This window comes from Poromitra crassiceps (genome assembly GCF_964638095.1).
Source record: "Poromitra crassiceps genome assembly, chromosome: 2".
Taxonomy (NCBI): Eukaryota; Metazoa; Chordata; class Actinopteri; order Beryciformes; family Melamphaidae; genus Poromitra; species Poromitra crassiceps.
Genome location: NC_139624.1, coordinates 75779766 through 75805260, shown reverse-complemented (window position 1 = coordinate 75805260; position 25495 = coordinate 75779766). Strand labels below are relative to the sequence as shown.

General features: G+C 44.1%; 1 protein-coding gene across 1 annotated transcript in view; it reads left to right on the top strand.

The window, feature by feature from the left end:
* The window catches only part of pip4k2aa (phosphatidylinositol-5-phosphate 4-kinase, type II, alpha a), a 70284-nt gene that overhangs the window by 20600 nt on the left and 24189 nt on the right, over positions 1-25495 (top strand). Inside the window, exons 2-6 of the mRNA XM_083631975.1 lie at positions 18806-18903; positions 19357-19453; positions 22950-23102; positions 23972-24118; positions 24816-24854. Coding sequence (XP_083488101.1) covers positions 18806-18903; positions 19357-19453; positions 22950-23102; positions 23972-24118; positions 24816-24854 — 534 coding nt within the window. The remainder of the gene's footprint in view (positions 1-18805; positions 18904-19356; positions 19454-22949; positions 23103-23971; positions 24119-24815; positions 24855-25495) is intronic.

The following is a 25495-nucleotide window of genomic DNA, read 5'->3' as shown; positions in this document are numbered from 1 at the left end:
AAAGATCCACACAATCTGGCATAGTCAAAGCCAGACTCTAGAAAAGTTAAGTAATACTAACCAATCACTGGACGTTAGGGGTGTCAAAATTAATTGTATAATCGATGCATCGCGATGTGGACGTGTGAATCGAATCAAATCGTTGACAGATGAATCGTTGAATCGTTTATTTTTAAATTTCTATTGACCTTCAGATTTTAAAGCACTTTCTAAGTAAAAAAGGGAGTTGACATTTATCTGACTGCTTGTATTAATTGATGAAAAAGTAGCTGTAAGGAAGTTGTGCTGAGTTACGCTGGATCCAAGTTGGAACTCGCCACGGGTGATCGGTCAGAACCACAGAGATGTCTTTCAGGCTTTATTGAAATATCACAGGCAGATAGCAAGTAGGGGTGGGACAAAATATCGATACTCACGGTATCGCGATATTTCCACTTGCGATACGTTATCGATACACTGGCACCAAGTATCGATATGTTTATTTACATTTTTTTTTTTTTTTTTTTAATAAACAGGCTAAAATATTATGCTGTGTGTGGTAGTTCAAACATAGTTTCAAGTTGACGTTTATTTATGTTTGTAGTTGAAACAAAAACATAAATACTGTAGGCTACATGAATGGAAATGTTTGATCATTAATATCTACTTTTAGAAATTATATAGGTAGGTAGGTTATATAGGTTTTCTTGTTTTAATAATAACAATAAAAAGACTTAATGTGTAACTTTTCCTCCGTGGTATCGAAAATGGTATGAGTGAGTGAGTGAACTCTGAGAGAGTTCATGTCAATTCTGCTAATAAATACATAATACCTGCTTCTTGCCTTTTAGGGGTATTTTTTTCTCTTCAGTTACACAGGTATCGTGATGTATCGTCTTCCAATATATCGATTATCGCAGTATCGCAGTATCGTGATAATATCGTTATCGAGGGCCAAGTATCGTGACGATATCGTATCGTGAGCTACTCAGCGATTCCCACCCCTAATAGCAAGGCAGAAGCAACATGAGAGAGGTAGCATAGCATAGTAGAACATTGCTTTTATACCCTATACATTTGAGGTATGACATCATTGGTGACCTCACAAGGGGCAGGTCTGACATCACACAATCACAATCTGGGACTAAACACAGCAATGTGTGACTGGATCCTGGATTTCCTGACAGACCGCCGCCAGGAGGCGAGAGTGGGCAACCTCACCTCCTCCCCACTGACCATCAGCATAGGAGCGCCCCAGGGGTGCGTCTCCAGCCCCTTCTGGTACGACCTCTACACCCATGACTGCGTGGCGACTCAATCTTCGAACACCATCGTGAAGTTTGCAGACGACACAGCGGTCGTGGGGCTGATCTCCAAGAGCGACGAAACGGCCTACAGAGAGGAGGTGGGGGCCCTGGAACAATGGTGCCAGGACAACCACCTCTCTCTGAACGTCTCCAAGACCAAGGAGATCATTGTAGACTACAGGAGGAGGGGGGGGGGGGGGCACACTCCCCAATCACCATCAACGGCACAGTGGTGGAAAGGGTGGACAGCTTCAATGGGAGTCAACATCCACCAGGACCTGACATGGGCTGGTCACACCGCCACTGTTGTCAAAAAGGCCCAACAGCGACTACACGGACTCAGGCGCCTGAAGAAATTTGGGCTAAGGCCAGAAATCCTTAGGGACTACAGAGTCACCATTGAAAGCCTGCTGACTGGCTGCTTCACCACCTGGTACGGGAACTGTACCACCATGGACCGCAGGGCGCTACGAAGAGTGAGGCGCGCGGCCCAGCACGTAACAGGATGTGAGCTGCCAGAACTGCAGGAACTGTATAATCAGCGGTGCCTCAGGAGGTCCTTGAAGATCATCAAAGACACAAACCATCCCCACAACAGCCTGTTCTCCCTGTTACCCTCAGGGAGAAGATACAGGGTCCCAAAAGCACACACAAATCGCTTGAGGGACAGTTTCTTCCCGCAGGCCACGAGACTCCTTAACATACACAAAGTGTAGTAGCTGTACTGTACCGTACTGTAGCTGCTACCATTACGTATGTCTAATGTTTAAAGTCCCTGGAAACCAGAAATATTTTTATTATTATTTAGCATTTTGAGTTCATCACATCACAGGAACATATGGTAATAAGCCACCAGCCAAATTTGAACGATGATGAACGTCGCAAAGTATATAAATTTAGGTTTGACAGTCATGACAAAAGTAATGAGAATCAATTAGATTTTAGAGTGTATTTTCTCCCGCGGACTGTGTGGGCGTGTCCCGTCTGCAGCAGCTCTCCTCTCTCTCTCTCTCTCTCGCATTTGGTTTGACCGTTGGTGCTAATGTGAGAGGTTGTTAAAATAGATCAAATGCCAGCTGCAAGCAGGTTTAGCCAACAGTTGGTTGGTGACTGACGCTTATGCTTATATGCATGTGACTGTGATACAGTCATGTGACCTCATAGGTTTCTGGCTTGCACAGTGAGAAATATATGTGCGATGTACGTACGACCAGTACCTTGTAGGGGGGCGTGTCGACAGGAAACATTTTCTTCAGGTCAGAATGCTTTGGAAATCATGTCCAGAGCGCTTCCAACGCACACAGACACTGTTTATTTTCTTGCTGTCGAAAAAAGTGACATTGATAAGCAGCACGCCTCTCCAAAAGTTGAACTTTTCTCTGCTTGAGGTGCCCAGACTGCTCCGCCCAAAAACACAAGCCGCCGAGAGCACTTAAACGCCAGGTGTGGTGCAGGGAAGAGCAGCATTCCGAGCGCGTCCTTCCCTACCATCAAGAATGAATTGCAAAAAGGCACTGGGAGCCCAATTAAACGCTTCCTGTCGACACGGCCCCTTAGTGATGAAGACGTGACAGCTTCACTCTTCCTTTTTCAAGAGGAACGAAATTGCCACTTACTGTAACTACAATGACTTTTTAGATGTGGTCATGGTGGCTCAGTGATTAGCGCTGCTGCCGCACAGCAAGAAGGTGACGGGTTCGAACCCCGGTCCATCCCACATCCTTTCTGTGTGGAGTTTGCATGACCTCCCTGTGTTCGCGTGGGTTTCCTCCGGGTGCTCCGGTTTCCTCCCACCATCAAAAGACGTGTTATGTCAGGGTTAATACTCCTGGGGTGTGTGAGGCACTGGCAATTCTAACTGGAGTTCCAAGGGACAGCAGTTGAAAATAATTAGCCATCTCATGATCTGAAATCTGGATCCGGCTAACAGTGGCGCATTTACAGTAATGTTCGTTAATGTGTATTGTCTCTCTCAAATAGATAAATAAATTCAATTCAATTAAATCAGTGACACATTGTTTATATACTGTATGTTGGAGGTTAAATTAGTTTACAGGAATTAAAAAAAATATTAAAAACGTGACTGTACCCTGAATAGTTTCCCAGTTCATTGTGTAATGCACCACTCCAGGCTACATATCCTGATCCTGATGGCATAACGGACTAGTCTTACTTGCTTCCTTAATTTCTGGCTTTTCTTCTGGAGATTTATTTGTGCTCACAAATATGAGATTATCCTATCCCATAGAAATAACTCAATACAATGTGGTTCTTAAATCTGAATATTATTCATCACCTTTTATCAGGAGTGAAATGCGTTACTTTTTTCTGCTGACAACAACACTATCAATGAGCTGTCGTCAGTCAGTTAAGAGTGACTCATCTATGTCATTGTTCAGAGAGATAACGTGATGCCATGTTGCTGACCGAGCAGCACGCTGACTACACCGACTTCCTGTCCAATGGAGCAACAGCGCACGCTTGCTTCACTCTGGGCCGGAAAGCCAGCCTTCATCACCATGGAGACAAACAGGAAGTGGCGGTGTGAAACTTGGCTGCAACTCTGATAGCTGCAGCCAGGGAGATAAACGCTGACATTGACGTTGGAGGAGTCAGATTCAAACGAAAACACGAGACCTACTCTACAACACTGAAGACCGGAATGATAACATGATAGCCTAGCAGATAAATCACAAGGACTTAATTTGGAAGGAGACTTACTCTGTGAATTTACTGCACAGCGTAGACTCAGTATAGCTTCAGATAATTCACTGTCTCTGAGATCAATTTAACGGTTTTCTTTTCTACGGTTAAGATTTTTGGACACAACTCCCATTCATCTCAAGTGAAGGTTCCTCATTTTTTAAAGCTTTGTTTTTACTGTTTTTCCCATTTTCTTTCTTACCCCATCCATCTTGGAACTCAGTACAAACATCTTGGACGATATATTTACAGTGAATTTTAATATCCATCCTTGATGGTTGCATTTCTGCATCTCTCCCAGATAATGTGGGATGCATCTCACAAATAGAAGCCAACAAAAAGACGTCAGCCGATGAGAACCACAGCAGTGAAGTGCAGGTACCGTCAATAAAAGCCATGCTAGGCGTAATTAGGAGGAAAGAGCAAAAATCCCTTTGGGGGGCCGCCGTGTGTGTTACTGTAGTCGATGGTAGTCTCTTCACCTCACTGTACGACTGTGTCTGGCTGGTGCTGTAGCAACTTGCCAGTCTGGATTCCCCAGGGAGGATTTCTTCTTTCAAGGATGGGACCAAGGTGGCTTTTTCCCACCCCCAGGGAGCCCATGCCTCCTGAAGTAAATGAGAACAACACTAGAGCCGTTTTCCCACATGCGCTTTGTACCGCTAAATGACCGGAATGTGGTCTAATGCCTGCATGTGAGAAAGTCGTCGTGCCGGTATAAGCGCGACCCCGTCATCGCGGAGATTTCACCAGTGTCGAGCCAGTCAGAAGAGCGGTATGCGCGATAGCGGACTTAAGTGTAGAACGGGGTCCAGTCATTTCCCGCGACACTCTCATGGGCGAGGTGTACACACGTTGCTTAACACATTGAGTGCCAAGGACGTCTCTGGACGTCCTAAAAAAATGTAACGAGGAGTGCCAAGGACGTCTGTGGACGTCCTAAAATCATAATTCATATTATTCCATAATTCTGCTGTTTAAGGTCGTACCTAGCCAGTGAGCATGAATCCCTTCAAGGGATCACACGGCGCCACCTTAAACATCGACAGGGAAGCTGCGCCACCCACCTCAGATCCTTTACTTTGTGCATGAGACAGCAGGGAAAGACGTGATCAAAGAGGAAACCAATGCATGCTTCAGCCAGAGCCGTATATATTGCTCTGTCTGCAGCGGAGAGTGGGCTCGGCTGCATCCGCGCTCACAACTGAGCTCTTATGCTTCTATCTATCTCCACACGCTTCCCTGCCAGAAAGCCAGCATCCGAAGCCGAACGGCCAAGCCTTTTCGTTCAGTCGCGTTTTGCATTTCCTTGATGCGCGCTGGGATCCGTCCGGGGCAAAAACGGAGTCGAGAAAACAAACTCTGTGCGTGTGGGGAGGAGCCCACAGCTCAGAGGTGGAGAAGGGGGGGGCACGCAGGCTGCACAGAAACCACACCACGCCACCACATCAGAAAACACCAGCCAGAGTCAGTGAATGTGCTCGAAATTAGAGTGCAAAAGGTATTCATAAAAGTGACTATATCTTGGAAAGTAAAAAAAAACGACAGAAAACCCTTGAAAGTGCACTTTTTTCAGAGGCTGTCATTTCATAATGGAACTGTCTAGAAACAAAATTTCTTCTTTGGAAGAAGCAGGAGTGTTCAATGTTTCATTAAAGTCCAGCCCCGTCAATATAGCCCTAATAGAAAAAATTCTATAGCTGTTTTCAACTGAATGGAAGTGAATCTGGCACAGGCTGCAGACAATTTTACTGAAGCGCTGTGGCACTCAATGTGTTAATGTTCCAGCGGGCATAATCTAATCATTCGCGCACATTAAAGCAAACTGGCGAAATGATCTTGTGATAATAATGTGTGGGCGTGCTGATTTTCCCCTCTCTCCTCTTATCTCTGCTGCCTGCTCGCTCTCTGTGGCCACAGTCCTCCTCCTCCTTCAGTCACAGGCACAGCCCGACAGGGACACAGACGAAGCAAATGCATGAAGCGAAATGTGGAAGTATTTTGCTTACGTTGCCGACAGCGAAGGCAAGCCCGGACACATCAAACGAAGCCAGTCTGTAAAAAGTGCTTCAACGCGACGCAGGTGAACGGATAAACAAGCAAACTTATTTCACCATTCGGAGTTTTGCCGACACGTCACTCCCCACCCGCTCTGCAGTGCCGCCCCGCCCCCCAACATACAGGCAAATTCGCTGATAGATTCCCACATGCGCGAGCCGAAGTGTGAAGGGAAATGTCCGATATTGACTTACAGGTAATTTTCCGGTACACATGTGGGAAAACGCCTTAGGTGTCCCTGATTGCTGGGACTTTATACGAAACGGGCTCACTTCAAAAGGTTTAACATCAGAGCAATCTTTGGTGCTGTGGCCTACCGCTCAACCCAAAACTTAACAACGGAGTAGGGGTGTAAAAAAATATGCATATTTGTATTGAACCATTTAGGTACAAGGCTTTGCAAAGTGTTGCAAACTGAACAATGATATCATGGTCAACTAAAACTGATACGAAAAATATATATATTTAAGCAATATAGCACTCGAGCAGCGTGTGTTGTGGCATATATCCCGCTGATCAGTTGTTATCCCACTCGGCCTGCGGCCTCGTGGGATAACAACTGATCAGCGGGATATATTTGCCACAACACACTAGCTCTCATGCTATATTGCTTAAATATATATATATATATATATTTTTTTGTTTACTAGAATGTGAAAATAATAAAATAAATGTGTAAAGTAAATTAAAACCATTTAAATCAAGGACATTTCTCTGTCAGTTCTACTCATTTTGCTGTATCAAAAATGTACTGAACCGTGACACCCCTGTGTTGTATCGAACCGTGAATTTTGTGAACCATTAACACCCCTACAAGGGAGAGAACTTCACAAGCATGATTTGTGAAAATTATTGAATATACAGTATTAATCTTGACTTAAGAGTCTCAAGTTGCACATGTGCCATTTTTGTTTTCCGTTTTCTAGAGAGCATGAGGATAGTTGTAGAACATTTGCCACTAAAACGCTAGTGGTGTAGAAACTGGTGACAGGTGGTGGTTGTATCTGGCCTGTGCGCCAGTCTAAGCAATTATGTAACCTTCAAACTGATGGAAATTGTTTTCTAGGCCGGCTCGAGAGAACGGCTATCCTTTCCCTCGTCTAACAGACCCAGTTCCACCTCAGTCTGTGTTTGTGTATGTGTATGCATGCATGTATGCAAATATTTTATTTGCATGCAACATTTATAGTGTTTGTACAGTCTAGTGTCCTCACAGAAGTGTGTGTGTGTGTGTGTGTGTGTGTGTGTGTGTGTGTGTGTGTGTGTGTGTGTGTGTGTGTGTGTGTGCGTGCGTGCACGCGTGCTCCACCTCTGTGAAATAGAGCTTTGTTGTTGTGGTGACGCCTCCTCACAGAGTAGCATCACTGTGACGTCGCTGCCTGTCACACCAGGGCACTGACACATGCACAGATAGACATGGCATCTGGAGAGTTGAATCTCTCTCTGATGCTCTCTTTCCCATATGTGCTGTCTTATCTTTTTCATATGCTTTCTTTTTCTCATCTGTTTCTCTCTTAAATTCTTTCCCACATGCTTTCTTTTTCAGACACCTTATGGTCTTATCTCTTCTATCTTACATTCTTTCATGCTGTTTCTCTCTGCATCTTCTGTTAATGATGTGCACTAATTTAGTCAGGTTTTCATGTATTTTTCACTACTCTTTCTGTGCTTAAAGAAACTTACAATAATCCTTGATGGGCTTTAAGATGGAGGCATTTCCATCTTGAATTGTAGCTCTTGCAACTAGGGATGTCACGATACTAGAATTTCTACTTCAATACCGATACTCGGGAAAATATCGATACTTGATACCATTTTCGATGCCACGGGAAGGGGGGATGACGACACATCAAGAGGCATAAAAATAAAGTTAGACAGATGGACGGACAGACACACACTTCTCCATAGTCTAGGCCTGATCAAACTTTGAATTTAGACAGCAGATTAGCCCTGCTGTAGCCATCAGAACACGTTTAGCTTGTTGAAGCAACAGATACCCACCAATGATAGGGAGGGAAAAATCAGTGATTTTTCACTTAAAGACAGCACTGATGGTATTGAAACTGTTGCAAATGAGTATTGTATCAGTTTCAAATTTTTAGTATTGATACTTATCGATACTATCGATACCAGTTGAAAATGAGTATTGTATCCGTTTCAAATTTTCAGTATTGATACTTTTTGATATTATCGGTACTTTTGACAACCCTACTTGCAACATGAAAGAGCTGTGCCTAAAGAAAACAGCCTAGGAAGGCTGTGCCTGCGCTAATTGAGCATAGTAGCATAGCATAGTAGTACTACTCTGCTCAATTAGTGCACATTGGCTGAGGTGTGTGGGAGTAGTGGTCAATGGTGTTTGCATACACCCCATTGGCCAATCTGCTGCAGAGTTCAGGTTTTTTCTTTTCACTTGCCTGGCCAAGTCTGTGGGTTAGAGTTCTACATGTTGCACCTATTGAATTCATGCATGAGCCCCCAAAACTAACTGGTGAGAGGCCTTTATGTAAATGTAACTCGCTGTAACATTGAAAAAACAATTAAAAAAAATCTTTACTTGGACATTGCTACTAGCGCAGTACAGGATTGATCATGATCTATTCCTGTCACCTTGACGGCATGAGCTGGAAGATCTCTGTTATCTACACGTATGCACGCTGCAGCTAGCATCAGTTTCACGTCCCTTCCGGTTTAGTGATTTTGCCTTCAAAATAAATTCACGACGACAACAAAAATAAGTAAAAACACGATTTCAGACGGAAGCCCGTCTTTATTGTCACACGAACACTACAACACATGCATGCGGCCACAACACACACTCATGCTGACGGTGGTCGGTGAAATATGTCCTCTGCATTTGACCCATCCAGGCTTGTCCTTTCCTCCAGGGGGCAGGCCAGGAGTAGTGGTCGCTTTTTCTTTCCAGCGCCCGGGGACCATCATTGGACCAACTTCAGATGTTGTCGTCACTGGTCGGATGACGATCTTCTGCATGTTTTTAGTGGGGGGTTATGTACGGAGGAACCCCCTGGGGGGTACGGGGATAACATGCAAACTCCACACAGAAAGGCCCTTTCGACGAGATAGCCCACCTGGGCAGTAGGCACTGAAGATATGGGGGGGTCACAACTCCAGCGCCCACAGCGTCCCAGGCGAGAATCGAACTCAGGACCTTCTAGCTGTGAGGCGACAGTGCTACCGACTGGGCCACCGTACCCCGTAGTAGGTAATCTAATGAAACATAAGAACAATAAGAGGAACCTCAAGTTTAATGTTTGAATGAAAAGAGACCAGCAGAACAAATACAAAGTAGACACAGTCTGTTATTTCTTGAAACACAATTTTTGAAATTGGCCTGTTTAATTCTGAGTGATAAGAGCAAGCCTAATGTAGTTTTAGTACAATAATTCTTCAGCACTACAATATCAAAAGATATGTAACTAAATGCAATATAACCTTTTCCAAGGGTATGTACAATTTGTGAGACATCAGTTCAATTTGTGTATTTTATCCATCAAGTTTGTACAAAAGCTTTTATTTTGAAAAGTTCTGATCGGAAGGCCAAATGATTCTGCTGCTTACTTTATCCAGCCAGCTGGAGGCTGTAACTCCACCGGGATGTCAGTAAATTTGAGTAAAACACAGACTTCGCTCATCCAGTGTGAATGCACCCCCAAAAACACAGACGCCGGGGGGTCATTTCTATATCACGAGGTCCCCAGGTAATACTAGTCCCGGGCGAATAGGGCTTAACTTTCTCATCTTGCTTTGTGAAAGGCCGAGAGAGGCCAAGACAAACATGGTTGTTATTGGCTGAGAGATAGTGAGACCTGAAACATTTTGGGCACCTGCACTATTGGACCCCTGAGTGGACAGTCAACTCACCCAAGTGAGTCAATGTTTTACGGGCCGTTGGGCAATCTTTTTTGCCAAACCCTGTTATTGTTTATCCCCTATCCCCCACCTAGCGCTAAATAAAGGGGAAGACAACTCAGATCAACCCACAGCATTTTGCACAGTTATCATATTGTATTATATAACTTGATCGGCTCAGGCTGTGGGATTAACTACGTATTCTTCTTTTAAGATCAACCAGTCAATCACAATCACCGGATAGGCTTAGCATCGATACAGTAGATAGTCAGCCCTCTTCAACATGCATTGGTATTAGCTCAGAACAGAATCACAAGAAAAAATTTGTATGTTCAAGTGAGAAACACTGTCTTTACTTTACCCTCCAAAGTGTACCAGATGCTTTCATCACTCAGTCAGACAGACAGCCAGCCAGCCAGCCAGTCAGTCAGTCAGTCAGTCAGTCAGACAGACAGACAGACAGACAGACAGCAAGCCAGTCAGTCAGACAGACAGACAGCCAGCAAGCCAGTCAGTCAGACAGACAGACAGACAGCAAGCCAGTCAGTCAGTCAGTCAGTCAGTCAGTCAGACAGACAGACAGACAGTGAGACAGACAGACAGACAGACAGACAATAGACAGACAGTTAGTCAGACAGACAGATAGACAGACAGACAGACCGTTAGTCAGACAGACAGACAACAGACAGACAGACAGTAGACAGACAGACAGACAGACAGTTAGTCAGACAGACAGACAGACAGTCAGACAGACAGACAGACAGACAGACAGGCAGGCAGACAGGCAGACAGACAGACAGACAGACAGACAGTCAGTCAGACAGACAGACAGGCAGACAGGCAGACAGACAGACAGACAGACAGACAGACAGGCAGGCAGTCAGACAGACAGACAGACAGACAGACAGACAGTTAGTCAGTCATGCTGAGGCCATACAATGCACCATCTGCTGTGATGTTCCTGCAGCATTACAGGACCTCAGTCAATCCCCACTGGCTAAATATTTGGCTGCGTCTTCTCAAGCAGCTGCTGGAATTGTCATACGATACCACCGCTTGTCTGTATTACCCTGGTATTACCTGTGAGCAATTTAAAGCTCATTTGGGGCTGTACTACTGTAGAGGAACACACTAACTTCTTCTTTTGTGTGTGTGTGCTTAAAGTTACATGAAGGAAAAAAGAATGGATTGAATATTTGGGTTGATTGAAAATACTTATTACCAGTGTGGCTGCTATCCTGAAGAGTGGCTTTTAATAGATTAAATCAACCTGCCAGCACTTGGCATCTCACACACACACACACACACACACACACACACACACACACACACACACACGATCATGGGTCATGGGTCATGTGTGTATCAAGCTGTGCTTGAGTCACCATAACAAATAGGGGTGGGGGAAAAAATCGATTCACCTAAGTATCGCGATTTTTAATGTCACGATTTTTTGAATCGATCTTTTATTCCAGAATCTATAATCGCAAAAAGAAAAAAGTTTTTTTTTTTTTTTTTTTTTTTTTTGGGGTCCTTGCAGTCAGGCCACTCACTGAACAGCAGGCCAGGCGCCGCCTACTGGTTTACTAGTGGTTTTATTACTTTATTAGTTAGTCTGAAGTAATAATTACACTTCAGGGTTAAAGTGGGTGCATCTCATTGTAAAATTGGACTTCAAACGGCCCAAATCTGGCTTCAAACGGCCCAAATTGGGCTTCAAACGGCCCAAATTTCACGCGCGTCGGCCCATATCGGCCTGGCCTGCTTGGTATCTAATGCCCGGCCTGAATTATGATCCCAGTCCGCCCCTGTTTTTAACTATATCGCCCAGCCCTACTCATGATATATAATATACAGTCTCTAGTGTATGATTCAACTTTTCCCATGTTCTAATCTAGTGTAAAAAAGCAAACAAACTGAAAAAAGAAAAGAAAAAAATAAACAAAAATCGCAATAAATCGTAATATCGAATCGCAATAATCGTAGAATCGCAATACTTAAGAATCGCAATATAAATCGAATCGGCACCCAAGAATCGTGATAGTATCGAATCGGGAGATAAGTGAATCGCCACAGCCCTAATAACAAATGTCAGATGTCATGTACGTGTTACAGAGGTGTGGTGCATGGCCAGCCAAATGGACACTCCTGCAATGTAATAAAGCCTGTAGTATCATATGGGTTTGAAGCCTCACTGTTTATTCAATATGGACGGTTAAATCATTCATGGCCAGTTTAGGACTGCCAATATTTAGCTCAGGCCAAAGATTTTCATAATTGTTGGTCATCTTTCAAGACCCACAGTAAATTATCTATTAGCACCAAAGTGATTTGCAATACCTCAAAATGAAGATGTACGTCTCTGGGTTCATCAGGAAAAAAAAGTGAGCTTTTAGCATGTTCTGTACTCTACTTATAGCCATTTATATACACCCTGTTTTCACCAAAAAGGTCTCTCTGAGAAGAAAAATTGGAGAAAAAGGCATTTTTGTAAAGGACACAATCTCAGGCAGAACTCGCTCTCAATTCTTTTATTTTGAACTGTATTGACATCAGACATGTAAATACTATTCGTTATGACACAAATGACAAAAAAAAATATATATATATATATATACATGAAGTGCTTTTTTTACATTCAACAATACAGTTTACTCAGTGTGAGTGAGTGTGAATGTGTGTGTGTGCGCGGGGCCCATGTGTGTCTCTTTACATTACGGTACATTACATTTCGTCATTTAGCAGACACTTTTATCCAAAGCGACTTACAATGTCACATTCTGTCAACATTAGTGGAATCAACTGTGGAACATCATCTACACAGATACACCCTTGCAGCAGTAGAGTAACATCAATGGGGGGGGGGGGGGGGGGGGTTTGGGGTGAAGAAGGGGGGGAAGATGCTAGATGGGGGGAGGGGGTTTGGGGTGGAGAAGGGGGGGGAAGATGCTACATCAAAAGGGTTAGTTCAGGAGGGACTCAAGTGGAGCTTGAAAAGGTGAGTTTTTTTTCCAAAGGTGGACTCACTGAAAACTAAAAGAAAAAGTTGAAAAAAGAAAAGAAAAGGAGTTTTCAATCTTCAGCGAAAGATGGGCAGGGATTCGGCCGTCCTGACCTCAGTGGGGAGTCAGGCTTTACAATGAGCCCAGTCAGAAAGAGGAGCCCTAGGAAGGTCTTCAGTTCAGGGAGGTCAACAGGTTTCCATGCATCGAGCCTTACACTCGTTGCGCCAGCCTCAATTTGCTGCTGTGCATAGAGGTTGGTCTGGTCAACAACATACTGGAGCAGCTCTTCGGTCAGGATGAGTTCCAGGAAGTCCACTGGCTTGTCCGACTCCAGCGCAGCAGCACTGTTGAGCGGTCCAGGAACTGCAGTGAACGGGATGTCCTCTGGCTCCCACGGCACTTCATCCATGCAGTACCATTGCTGCTCTGGATACAGGATAGGTGTTATAAAAATATAGAAATACAAATACATTACTATAGCACACTCACACACATTGCACATACGCACAAGCTTGTAGATCAGCTATATTGGGCAAAGAGGGAAAATGAGCATACCTTTGGTGCAGTCTTTCTTTTTGCCCTTCTTCTTGGGTTGGTCATTGGACTGTCCCTCCATCGGCTCTCCATCTGCACCACGGCCTGTAAATAAAGAAATACATACATTACAATACAATTTACAACACACACACAACATGTATAATTGTGAGCTTGCAGATCAGCCATTTTGGACAAAGACAGAAAAGAGGGAAACAAGATCTTACCTTTTGATCTAGGTTGTTTATTCTGAGATGTGGGCTCACTGGGTTGTGCAACAATCAGCTCCTCATCTGAAATAAAAGCAACATATCCTCAGTAAACTATATAATCACATTTAGTACAGAGAGACAGTGTAGTGTACTAGTGTCTCAGTAAATTATATAATCACATGTAGTACAGAGAGACAGTGTAGTGTCTCAGTAAACTATATAATCACATTTAGTACAGAGACAGTGTAGTGTACTAGTGTCTCAGTAAACTATACGATCATAGAATGCAGAGAGACAGTGTAGTCTCACACACACACACACACACACACACACACGACATCATTACTGGGACTTTGTGTGAGTGTGATGACATCATCACTGGGACTTTGTGCGTGAAGCTGGTACTGGTACTGGTACTGGTACTGTCTGTACAATATGCATATATATCAACAACAAAATTACTCCTTACCGCGATCATCAGGGTCCTGTCGCATTGGAGTCCAGTCTTCCTCGCCCTCGACATGGACAATTGGCGACGGTGTGACCATCTCCTCTTCAGACGACTGGGAGCTTTGTGATGGCTGAGAGTCATAGTCACTTTCAATGTAATCCCGGCGGGTCTTTGCACAGCACAAATGCGCTCTGGAAAATGGCTCCTCCTGGGAAATCCTGTCTGTTGCTGTGTTGTCCTCGTTCTCCTCCTCCTCACAAAGTTGTGACTCTGTCTCGTCTCGTTCGGGCTGGGACACAGGAACGGGTTCCGGCTTGGGTTTGGGACCAGGCGCTGGAACCGGATCGATCATGTTGGTCACGGGTTTGACTACTGCGAACAACTCATCCAGCGTTCGCTGCCCTGCAGCAAGGCGACCAGCTCAGGCAGCGCGCCGAGGGGCGTTTCAATGGCGTTTCTCCTACTCTGCAACAAGGCAGCGTTTCTCACGCCTTTTGTGTTCTTTCCTCCTCCCCCATTTCAAAACAACAGCTGCGGTTAGAGATGCTCCGATCAGCTTTTTTGAGGCCGATCACCGATCACTGGAAGCAGTATCTGCCGATCCCGATATGGCCGATCACCGATCACCATCAATTCAAGCCTTCTATTTATTGTGTCGCATTATTCATATATTTAATTATTCTTAACAACATCGACATTGTATATTAAGTATTAAAATTAGGAGATGAGAAAGTATCATGAATTGACAACCGTTTTATTGCAGGCTAAGGCAACATGCAACTCTCTAGAGACACTCTCTTAGACAACTTGGAGCTTACAGAGTAGACTGTGTACTGTAGCTTTCCTGTGGAAAAATAAATACAGTCTTATAAAACAAAAAATATAATACTATGTACACAACATGTGCACCAACACAGCTTGGAACATGTCTGTGAAAGCTGCAGCGATAGCCTCCGCGGTGTGTGACCCAGAAAACTCTTGTGAGTGAAGTACAACTTTGTTCAGGTCGAACTTTTCCGAACTTTTCATCAATAAACTGCGCAGTTAGGCTCAGCATGGACATAGGACAGACACTCGAACTCCAAATGTCAGTCGTGAAGCTGATTGATGTGGTGTTGTCTTTCATAAGGCTCTCGATGTGCTTGTACACAATTTGGTATAATTCCGGCAGGCAAACGTCAGTTAAATATTTACGTCCTGGCAGCGTGTAACGTGGATCCAAGCAGGACATGAGGCGTTTGAACCCGAGGTCTTCCGCAACAGACAGCGGCTGCTGATCAAGACATATGAATTCCATTAGCTTTGCATTTATTTCTTTTCGTTTCTTGCTGTCGTTGCTGTAGGGTTGCTGTCGTTTCAATGTCTCCGTTACAGTTAGCTGAGTGAGTGGCGTTCGGGTTGCTGCACGCTCTTTCGCTGCGCTCGCCAACTTTGTAAACTCCTCAAATTCCTTGACGTGGGAAACCTTCAAATGTCTTATGAGGTTCGTAGTGTTGAAACTCTTCTGCTGCGTTCCTCCACGCGGTATCTCCTTTGAGCACACAATGCAAACGGCAAATTTGTTGTCCTTCTCCAACAAGTTGTAAAATTGCCAGACAGGCGATGCCATGTTAGCTGCTGTGCTGTTTGTTCTCGCCCAAGCTGCTTTCGCTATAGAGAGAGTGCAACTTCCAAACACTTTTTCGCCACTACCACCACGCCCCCTAAGGAAACTTGGGAGCCAATGAAGCTTCATGACACGGAGAGACAGCCAATCACAAGCTGCCCTTTAGGAGACCGGAAGAATACTACTTGGCAGCCTGGGAGTGCACTATCTCTATATTGAAACGTCTCTGGTAGTAGTTCTTGCAGATTTTGTGTCATTCTGATCGGCCTTGTTTGATCGGCACTTTTGATAACTCCGATCAAAGCCGAAAAAGGCCAAATCGGCCGATTCCGATCAAGTGCCGATCGATCGGAGCAACTCTAGCTGCGGTAGTTGTGTTTGATCACGTGTTGTCGGCTTGTCTTTGAGGCCAGGGACCTGATACCATGTCACAGGCTGGGGAAGTCTTTGAACTACTCTAAGCACTAATAAAAACAAAAACACGTCAAACACGTATTTGGCTGGGAGGCAAACTCCTGATAAGACGTTAGAGATGTATATGGCCAGGAATGAGTTAATTGCAGCATCTTGGATAGCAATCACAACTGCAAATGTATTGTAAGTGTTAATGTTTTAAATCACCTGAAAGTAAACTACACAACCTCTAGTTTATTTAACAACTAGCAATATACCCGGCGTTGCCCGGGTCAAATAGGCACAAAGCAAGTCAGCTAAAGCGCGGATATTCCCTCTGTGCAATACAACCGTGCCTTTTGCTTGGCCGGAAATGTTGGTGGTGTGCAGAAGATGGTTTCCAGGAGTACACAACCTGCCTATGACCTTCCCCACATTATTACCCCCCGCCATGCAAAATTTCAACCCAATCCAAACTGGGGTGTGGACATCTCCAGTGTTTCCCACAGGATTTTGAGAATTTGTGGTGGGGGACCGCAGACCCCCTAGGGGGTTGCGGGGACATACCCCCCCCGCGCGATTTTTTTAAACATTTTAAAGTAAAATGCATGAATTTGGTGTACTTTGAGAAAGCTTAAGAGCAAAATTAAAAGGCTAGATCTATGAAGAACATGTCATCATTACTGTGCTGTGGGTTTACAATGACAAACTAAATTTCTCCCTATAGGTCAGGGATACTCAACTTGCTTTGCCACTTTCGTGAAATGATAGAAGGCGAGGGGCCAGTTAATAAACAAACAATATACATTTTTCTGTAGCGGATTGTAGGTTTTTGGGGTGTCAGCCGGAGATTAGGCTGACAGTGTTGTGCACACCGGATAGTTAGTTAGGTTAAGTTAGTTGGGTTAAGTACATACATAAGTGCCTGGGTAGCGAGCAGATGGCGGTATTTGACAATTTAGCAGCTAAATCATAGATTATTGAAAGATATTCCATATTCCAGACTGAAATGCTATAACAGAAGTATTGGCCAGAATGACATGAACATTTATTGGACACTTATTCAGCGGATATCTTGCATGTTGCGTTCAGGTGCACTGTAAAAAAAAAAAAAAAAATGTTTTTTTTTTTTGTCAACATCTTATTGTGGCGGTCCAAATATTATTGTGGCGGCCCACCACAAATTCCTTTATGTATGGGAAACACTGATCTCAATTCATTTGGTTTATATAAGCTGTTGTAATTATTATTATAGCGGATGAGGAGTGGTGAATTCCATTCCATAACACATACAGAAAAAAAGAGGTATATCCACAAGTTAAAACCAGGTAAGGCACGGGTAAACATTTGCAAAAAGATGACTGTTAAAGTGTCTATTTTAAATACGTATATATGAAAAGAACATACATGTACAGTATTTATGTGTAAATAGGTCACACAGGATTGTAAGCAAAGGCTTATACAGATATGTTTCCAGATATTGCACAGTTATACAATATGAACGAGGCTTTAAGTCAGGTATTTCAGTTATTTCCCAGTAAACGTACGTCAAATCGTTTGACGTCTGCACAATTATTCCAAAGTAAGTGTAAGCTAAATGTTCAAGTGGCTGGTTTAAGTGTTAATAAGAGTGATGACCTGTGTGTAGAAACTGTTTTTGCGTCTGGTGGGGGAGGAGTTCAAACACATCATGGCCAGTGTGAGATGGCTTAGTGAAGTGATGATCTTTCCTGCACTTTTCTTGACTCTGAAGGAGTACACGTCTTGGATAGAGAGCAGTTTGGCACCAATGATTTTCTCTGCATTCCTAACTGTCCATTGTAGTCAGTGCCTGTCCTCTTTAGTGGCAGACCCATACCAGACAGAGATGAAGTTGCAGATGACAGACTGGATGATGATGGCAGTGTAAAACTGGCAGACTTTGTACTCCCTGAGCTGGTGTAGAAAGTACAGCCTCCGCTGTCAGCTGAGGCTTCTTGATGATATTGCCTACATTGGCCTCCCACTTGAGGTCCTGGGAAAGTATGGAACCCAAGAACTTATAGGATTCCATTTGACCGTAGACAGTAGACACAGTGCTGTCAGATATAGTGAGGGGGGGGGGGGGGGCTCCTTCTGAAGTCCACTATCATCTCTATAGTTTTGAGCTTGTTCAGTTCAAGGTTGTTCTGACTGCACCAAAGGGCCAGCTGTTCAACCCGTGACATGTTGTGTGGTGAAGTGTGAAACACCAAATAACTCCTGTCCTGTGTTGACATTGTTGAGCTATAGCCTGCTACAGCAACAGTTTTTAGTAAATATTCTGAATCCTCAGTATTTTGAGCAACAGACATAGTCCAAATAAAATTAGTGTCCCCTGTTCTTTCCACTTGAAGCTCTGCCTCTGTGTTTACAGTACAAGTAATCCTTCATTGGTTATCCCACTAGCAGGTTATCATTATGTTTCCTGTGTGTTTAGTGATATTTGTCTAGGTCTTGTCTAGATCCTTCTCTGTCTATCTCGCAGGGACGGATGTGATTTTTATTTAATCTTTTTCCCTCGCAAGATTTCAGGGTTTTTGGACACCTCCCCCAGCCATTTCTGATGGGACATAAGAGTTTGATGATCTGCTTTTTGACTGCTTTACATTTCATGTCACCTCCCTGATGATCTCTCCTCCTCTCTGGTGTCTCTGTCTCTCCAGATAAATGAGCTAAGCCATGTTCAGATTCCCATCATGCTCATGCCAGATGACTTCAAGGCCTATTCCAAGATTAAAGTGGACAACCACCTCTTCAACAAGTAGGTTAAATTTAATTTATTTATTTATTTATTTATTTATTTATTTATTTATTTATTTATTTATTTATTTATTTATTTATTTATTTATTTATCTATCTATCTATCTATCTATCAGGGACAGTGCACATTAATCAACATCAATATCAGTATCAATGTAAATGTGGCAGGGTTAGCTATAAGAGCTATTTTGCACCTGTCGTCACTGAGCAGGAGACAATTAAAAGGTACATTAAAAATAATTCATATAAAGCACAAAATATCACATCATACAAACAAAATATCACAAATCAATCATTTGTATGCATGTATCACATAACCGGCCATTGCTGTTAACGAAACAAAAATATTTGACGGGAAAATATATTTTATCCACATAATTACCTTGAGTCCCGCATCTCTTAAGCTAGGTGAAGTATTCTCACGGATGTGTGTGTGTGTGTGCACTGTGTACAGGGAGAACATGCCAAGCCATTTCAAGTTCAAGGAGTACTGCCCTCTGGTGTTCCGAAACCTGCGAGAGAGGTTTGGCATTGATGACCAGGACTTCCAGGTATGAACAGATACATCCACAAATGAGACACAAACTGAGCAGCATAGCACCAGATCTGGTTCAAAAGGCAGTTGCATATACTCACTGTAAATCTAGTGTTTATTTCATCCTCCTTGTAGTACCAGATTGATGCGATTTGCTACATTACAAGTTATAGTGCCAGAAATGTTAAATGACCATAGGATTTTTTTACATTCAGTATATTATACTGACAACTTACCCAACTATATCTGAATTTTTGAACCCACCCGTCTGGCGCGCCAAGCACATTGAAACACTGCTATCCGTGGGGGGGGGGGGGGGGGGGGGTCGACTGCCCCAGGTCCAGTAAACTGTTGCTCCACCGCAGTGCTCTTTCCTTTCTCTTTTGTTCCAGCCCACTCCTCTTTCTTTCTTTCACTCTCTTTCTTAGTAAATCTCCATTCCCAGGGCAGCAGAGAGTTGGCAGTGTGGAGGTCAGTGTGTCCCAGCTCAGTGCAGCTGTCCTCCTCACATGTTGACATTAGGGTTTGGGCTGCCTACAGTCATTGGGCAGTGGGGGGTGTTAAGGCGCTGGCCAGCCCAGTGGAATTCCTTCACATTCTCAGTGTTAAACTCCCATTTTTCTCCTTGATGTGGGCAAAAAAAAAGTGTCTTAATTTGTCTTCCACCACATTTCACTAGTTGTCCTTGCTCCAAAACTGACCTCATTACAGTAAATGGACAACAGCAGCTGTAAGACAGCTCATTGGATGACAGCAGACAGAAAACCATCGGTTTTAATAGTGAGAAAAGCTAGCAACATGAAATTAAAGTGTGTGTGTGTGTGTGTGTGTGTGTGTGTGTGTGTGTGTGTGTGTGTGTGTGTGTGTGCGTGTGTGTGTGCGTGCGTGTGTGTGTGCGTGTTGATACGATTGAACTGAAGTATAAACAGTTTAACCTTTTCCCCACATTGTGATAAATTCTGATGGGAACAATTACTAACTAAAAGCAAACATTTTAATGCTTTCCATCTATGAAAGCTTTGGCCAAAGAGCCTCTTAAACAGTTTCAACAATGGGACACAAATCATTTCACTAGCCTCGTTCACACAGGCTGTGAAAGCGCTAAATGTTGTGGAATTAGTAAGCCTCGCCTCCCGTGTGAAAGTGGTGAAAGCGGGGTGGTGGATAATTGTGTTACGCCTTTCGTTCCTCCAGTGGAGGTAGTCATCGCCCCGAATCAACCTCTGTCTGAAAGGCTACCGGCGGGAAGACGGATCGAAGCTCCGCTCATTCATAAAAACAATACAGGGGAAACCACCTCACACAGCAAGAAAGGCATAAGTGAATGTAAAAAAGTAGCCTATACCATCATGACTGCAACAGGGAGGAATGCTCCGTGCCTACAGGGGTTGGTTAGGTCTGAACCCAGGATTAAAGACCTGCTCTTTAGCTACTGTATCCCTTTAAACACGCTGTATACGTTTGGTTCTCACTTTGGGATACAAGCCATTAGATACAAGGAGTTTAAGAGGGGAGAGTGGAACTGAGGGCAGGAGGACACCAAGAATTTTTGGGGAATGAGGTGTTACGCCAGGCGTGTTGGATCAGGTTACTTTTGTGCTCAAACTTCTGGACAGCAGGTGTGTGTGTGTGTGTGTGTGTGTGTGTGTGTGTGTGTGTGTGTGTGTGTGTGTGTGTGTGTGTGTGTGTGTGTGTGTGTGTGTGTGTGTGTGTGTGTGTGGTCTGACAGCAGGGTCAGACCCTCTTGGTGAGGTGGTCAGACAACAAGAGGCATGCTGTATTTTAGGCTTCACTGAAATATGTTGAAATGGGGGCTTTTTCAGCAGTTTAACCCAAAAGGAGAAAATGTCATCCCTAACTATTAAAATATACTAGTACTTTGGTTTTGCTTATGGAGACCCAAAAGAAGCAGAGAATTTTGGGTCCTGACCCATGCTGTAGGAAAACCTTTCTCCTGCCTGAAATGTCTCCTTTGATTGTATGTTTTCTGTGACCAATGTCTATGAGAGAGGCACAGACAAATGTATCAGGCAAAGCACTGTTTTAATTCACATTTATTCAGGAAGTACTTCTGCTAAACTTGTTAAATATGAATTAATACTCATCTCCAGAAGGAAATACAGTCATGTGTTAAATCAAACCTGATGCACCTGATGTCTCTGTGGAAACTGTAACCACCGACAGCTCCCTAAAGCTGCGTTCACACCGACCTATTAAAGTTTTTCGCTGGCATCGAGGTTACATACAAAGTCAATGCAAACGAGCGATTGAGCGTATATTCACCCGGGAGAAAAATCGCTGGGCGTCCGAGCGACAGAGACAGAGTGATAGGGAGAAAATTCGCTCGTCGCCCGAGATGAAATATCCCAACTCGAGCGAAATTACGCTGGCATCAGTCGCTCGCTGTTCAACGCTGATTGGCTGCCGTGTGAGAGTGAGTCAAAGATCACACTGGCTTGGAACAAACCGCTGGTTTATTGTGTGACAACAAACCGCATTGACAGCTGATTGACAGGCTGAGAGCTGACATGAAGTGAAGTCTGTACTACCGGGATAGATACGCAAGCTCGCGTTAGGAGCACGCTGATAGGCTTAAGCTTGTAAACAACTACGGTGGCTCGTAGTGGACAAATATCACGACATTGCGTAACGTTATAGCCCCCAGATGTCCGTCAATTATTGTGCCTGTTGACGAGCGATTTAAACAGAGCGACAGAGCGATTCCAAAGGCTTGAATCAAGCGACAGAGAGAAAAATAAATGTCTCCGTGTGAACACAGCTTAACACTCGCTGTCCTCCTCATCCCAAACTGACCTCCATGTTCTAAATCAGGTGGTTTAAAGTTGTTCTACATGTTTGAGTTTGGCGAGTCCAGTTGGAACACTCAAAAAAGCAACACAGAATCAATCTATGATATTTTGGGTGGAAAATGTAGAATGGTATAGAATAGGACTGTATTGTTCCGATTGGTTGGGAAATTGTTTTTGACCTGCCTTTAGATGCAAAGCGGACATTGGAATACAACTCAAAATGATATCAAACATAATAAATGTCTGAAGCATCAATAGACAACATACATAAGTAGATCATCTTCGTCTACTGACGGTAGTGCAGGTAATCCACGTTTTACAGTTGATTCCATTTTTATTGGTCAATGCGGATTTCATATGACTCTACTTAGCTGTTAGCAATGGCTGCTATCTCTCCCTCTCGGTAAGATGTTATATTATGTTTATGTTAACGTTACGCATAACATTACTGTACTTTGCGGGAGTGGGAGAAGTCTCCTGCTAGTGTTGATGTCCAGTGTGATGGCAGAGAAATGTGTGTTTGTTTATTTGCTGTATAACGTTAGACGAGGCACACACAAACTGATTCTTTTTTTAAATAATCGCACCCTTTTGCGGTTATGTAATCGCACGTGCTGACATCGTGATTGGGATTTGACAAAGGGATAACTCTTATCACAGAGTATACACCATGATAAGTCTGTTTCTGCTGTCTGTTTGCAGAACTCTCTGACACGCAGTGCTCCCTTGATCAGCGAGGCCCAGGGACGGAGCGGGGCCCGCTTCCACACCTCGTATGACAAACGCTACGTCGTCAAGACCATCAGCAGTGAGGATGTGGCCGAGATGCACAACATCCTCAAGAAGTACCACCAGGTAATCACAGCTTCTCTCGACACAGAATACATAGAGATTCAAGCTTTGTCTATTTATGAATCACGTAACAGTTGATTCCACAGCATTAGTGAGTTACAAAGTGTACTGTGTTTATAGAAATGTCTCTCACCTGGGGTCATCTAGGTAGTGCGTAGACTGTAGAGGGAAAAGCACTCACCTACTGCCGCGGAGATCCGGGTTCAATTCCAGCAGTACTTCCGGCTTGGTCAGACGTTCCTACAGACACAATTGGCTGTCTCTGCGGGTGGGAAGTCGGTGGGGTATGAGTCCTCGTTGCTGCAACAGTGCCTCCTCTGGTCAGTCAGGGCACCTGTTCGGGGGGAGGGGGACTGGGAGGAATAGCTTGATCCTCTCATGCGCGACGTCTTGCTGGTGAAATTCCTCGCTGTCAGGTGAAAGTTAGTCTCTCCCCAGACTCAAATATTACATTGAATCGCTGCGCTCCACATACTACATAAATGACTGACAGGTCGTAGCACCAAAAAGAGAGTGGTTCATCTTCACGAGTCAGGTTGAGTGGGCGGGCCTGATCGCTAAAGTCGTTACTGATTGGTGGGTTCAGGATTCCGAACCCACCAATCACTAGCCAGGATTCCATCAGAAATTTGGAGTGGGCAGTGTCCCAGACCCAGAGAGAGATTGGCAACATGCAGTAATGTAGTGAATCAGCGTAAGAACTCTCATGGGTCTGGTGTTGAGACGAGGTGGAGCAATGACCGGTACAGCAGGGAATTTCTCTCTCCCTTTGTCACATTCTCTCTCTCCCTCTAACACACACACAAGGCAATAAGCATCCTCTCTCATTACGAAGGCACAATAAATTGATATTTGTTGCTCTTGTTCCGTAGTTCATCGTGGAGTGCCATGGCAACACGCTGCTGCCTCAGTTTCTGGGAATGTACCGCCTCACAGTGGATGGAGATGAGACCTACATGATTGTTACGCGCAACGTCTTCTCCCACCGCCTTTCTGTCTTCAAAAAATACGACCTCAAGGTAGGGGGGCAAGTGGGGATGAAGTGAACAAATGGAGGCAAGGAAAGCAGAGCTGATCAGGAAGGGAGCAGAATAAGCATGGAAAAGGATTTAAACCTAATCCATAGTTGCACTACAGCACCCCCTGTTCAAGCATTGTTGTCCCTGTTTTTTCATATAGAGAGCCAAAGTGGAACGTCACTTCCTGCTTCAGCACTGTACCAGAGATTTTCATCCGCCATTTATTTTCCCATAGACATTTCGTAAAATGCTTATAAAAATAGTTTTACTTCGTCAAACCAAACGGTTCAGATATATTTAGAAACAGGAGAGACCACATAACATATAGGCGGGTCGCTGACACCTTCAAGGTGCTTACCACCACCTGCTGTACAAGTAGGTTACTTGTACATGCAACGGACATACATCTATCCATTTTATAACTCTGTCCATTTTCTGACAGGTCAGTGTGGCCACGGGCTTAGGCTTACTGGCTGATGTCCATAGCAGCGTAAATGTGATGAAGCATACAAAGAGGGGCACAACATGGATGCCAGAAAGTAGCTGCAGCTGGAAACTGGTATCATGTGACAAAGGATGGAAGGAAAGAGGCGAGATAAGGAAGTTGGAGAGGAATAAGACTAGGCCTCCCAGTGCCAGTAGTGACACTTGAGAATTGGAGAGTAATTTTCTTTCTTTCTTTCTTTCTTTGCTCTAGGGTTCCACTGTGGCAAGAGAGGCCAGCGACAAGGAGAAGGTACAGTCACCTGTCATAACCTGGATTACATACATACATACACACACACACACACACACACACACACACACACACAAACACACCTTCAAACTTCAGCACAGTCTTTAGGACTTTCATCAGGACCACTTTACCTCAACTTCAAACTTTAACAAACTCTCACACACACACATGCACTAAACATCTCATTTCACTCTGGTGTTTTACAAGTAAACTAAGCACTGATAAGCATCTACTGACATAGTCAATGATTCGGAATGAACTAGTAGCCAATCCACGTCCATTGAAAGCCATGTTGAGTACGAGCGAATGAGAGACCGCGTTTTCCCTGGTTTCAATAACCAACACAGCTTCTGACAATTGCAGGCCTACTGTCATCACCCAAATGGCCCGACTAACACAACTTTGGTGTCTGTTTTTGTTTGCCTTTGGGTGCGGATGACAATGGCAGATATCCATCTTCTTCAGTTCAGTTAGCACCTAGTGTACCCCTCTTCTCCCCATCCCTCTCCAGCCCCTGCATGCTGTTTGTGTCTCTTTAGTTTGCTTCATTCCCCCTATCCCCGCTTTTGCAGTACCATCACTTCCCCTGCTTGCTGTCTGTGTGTGAGAGATTGAGGGTTAAAGTGTGTGGGTGTGTGTCT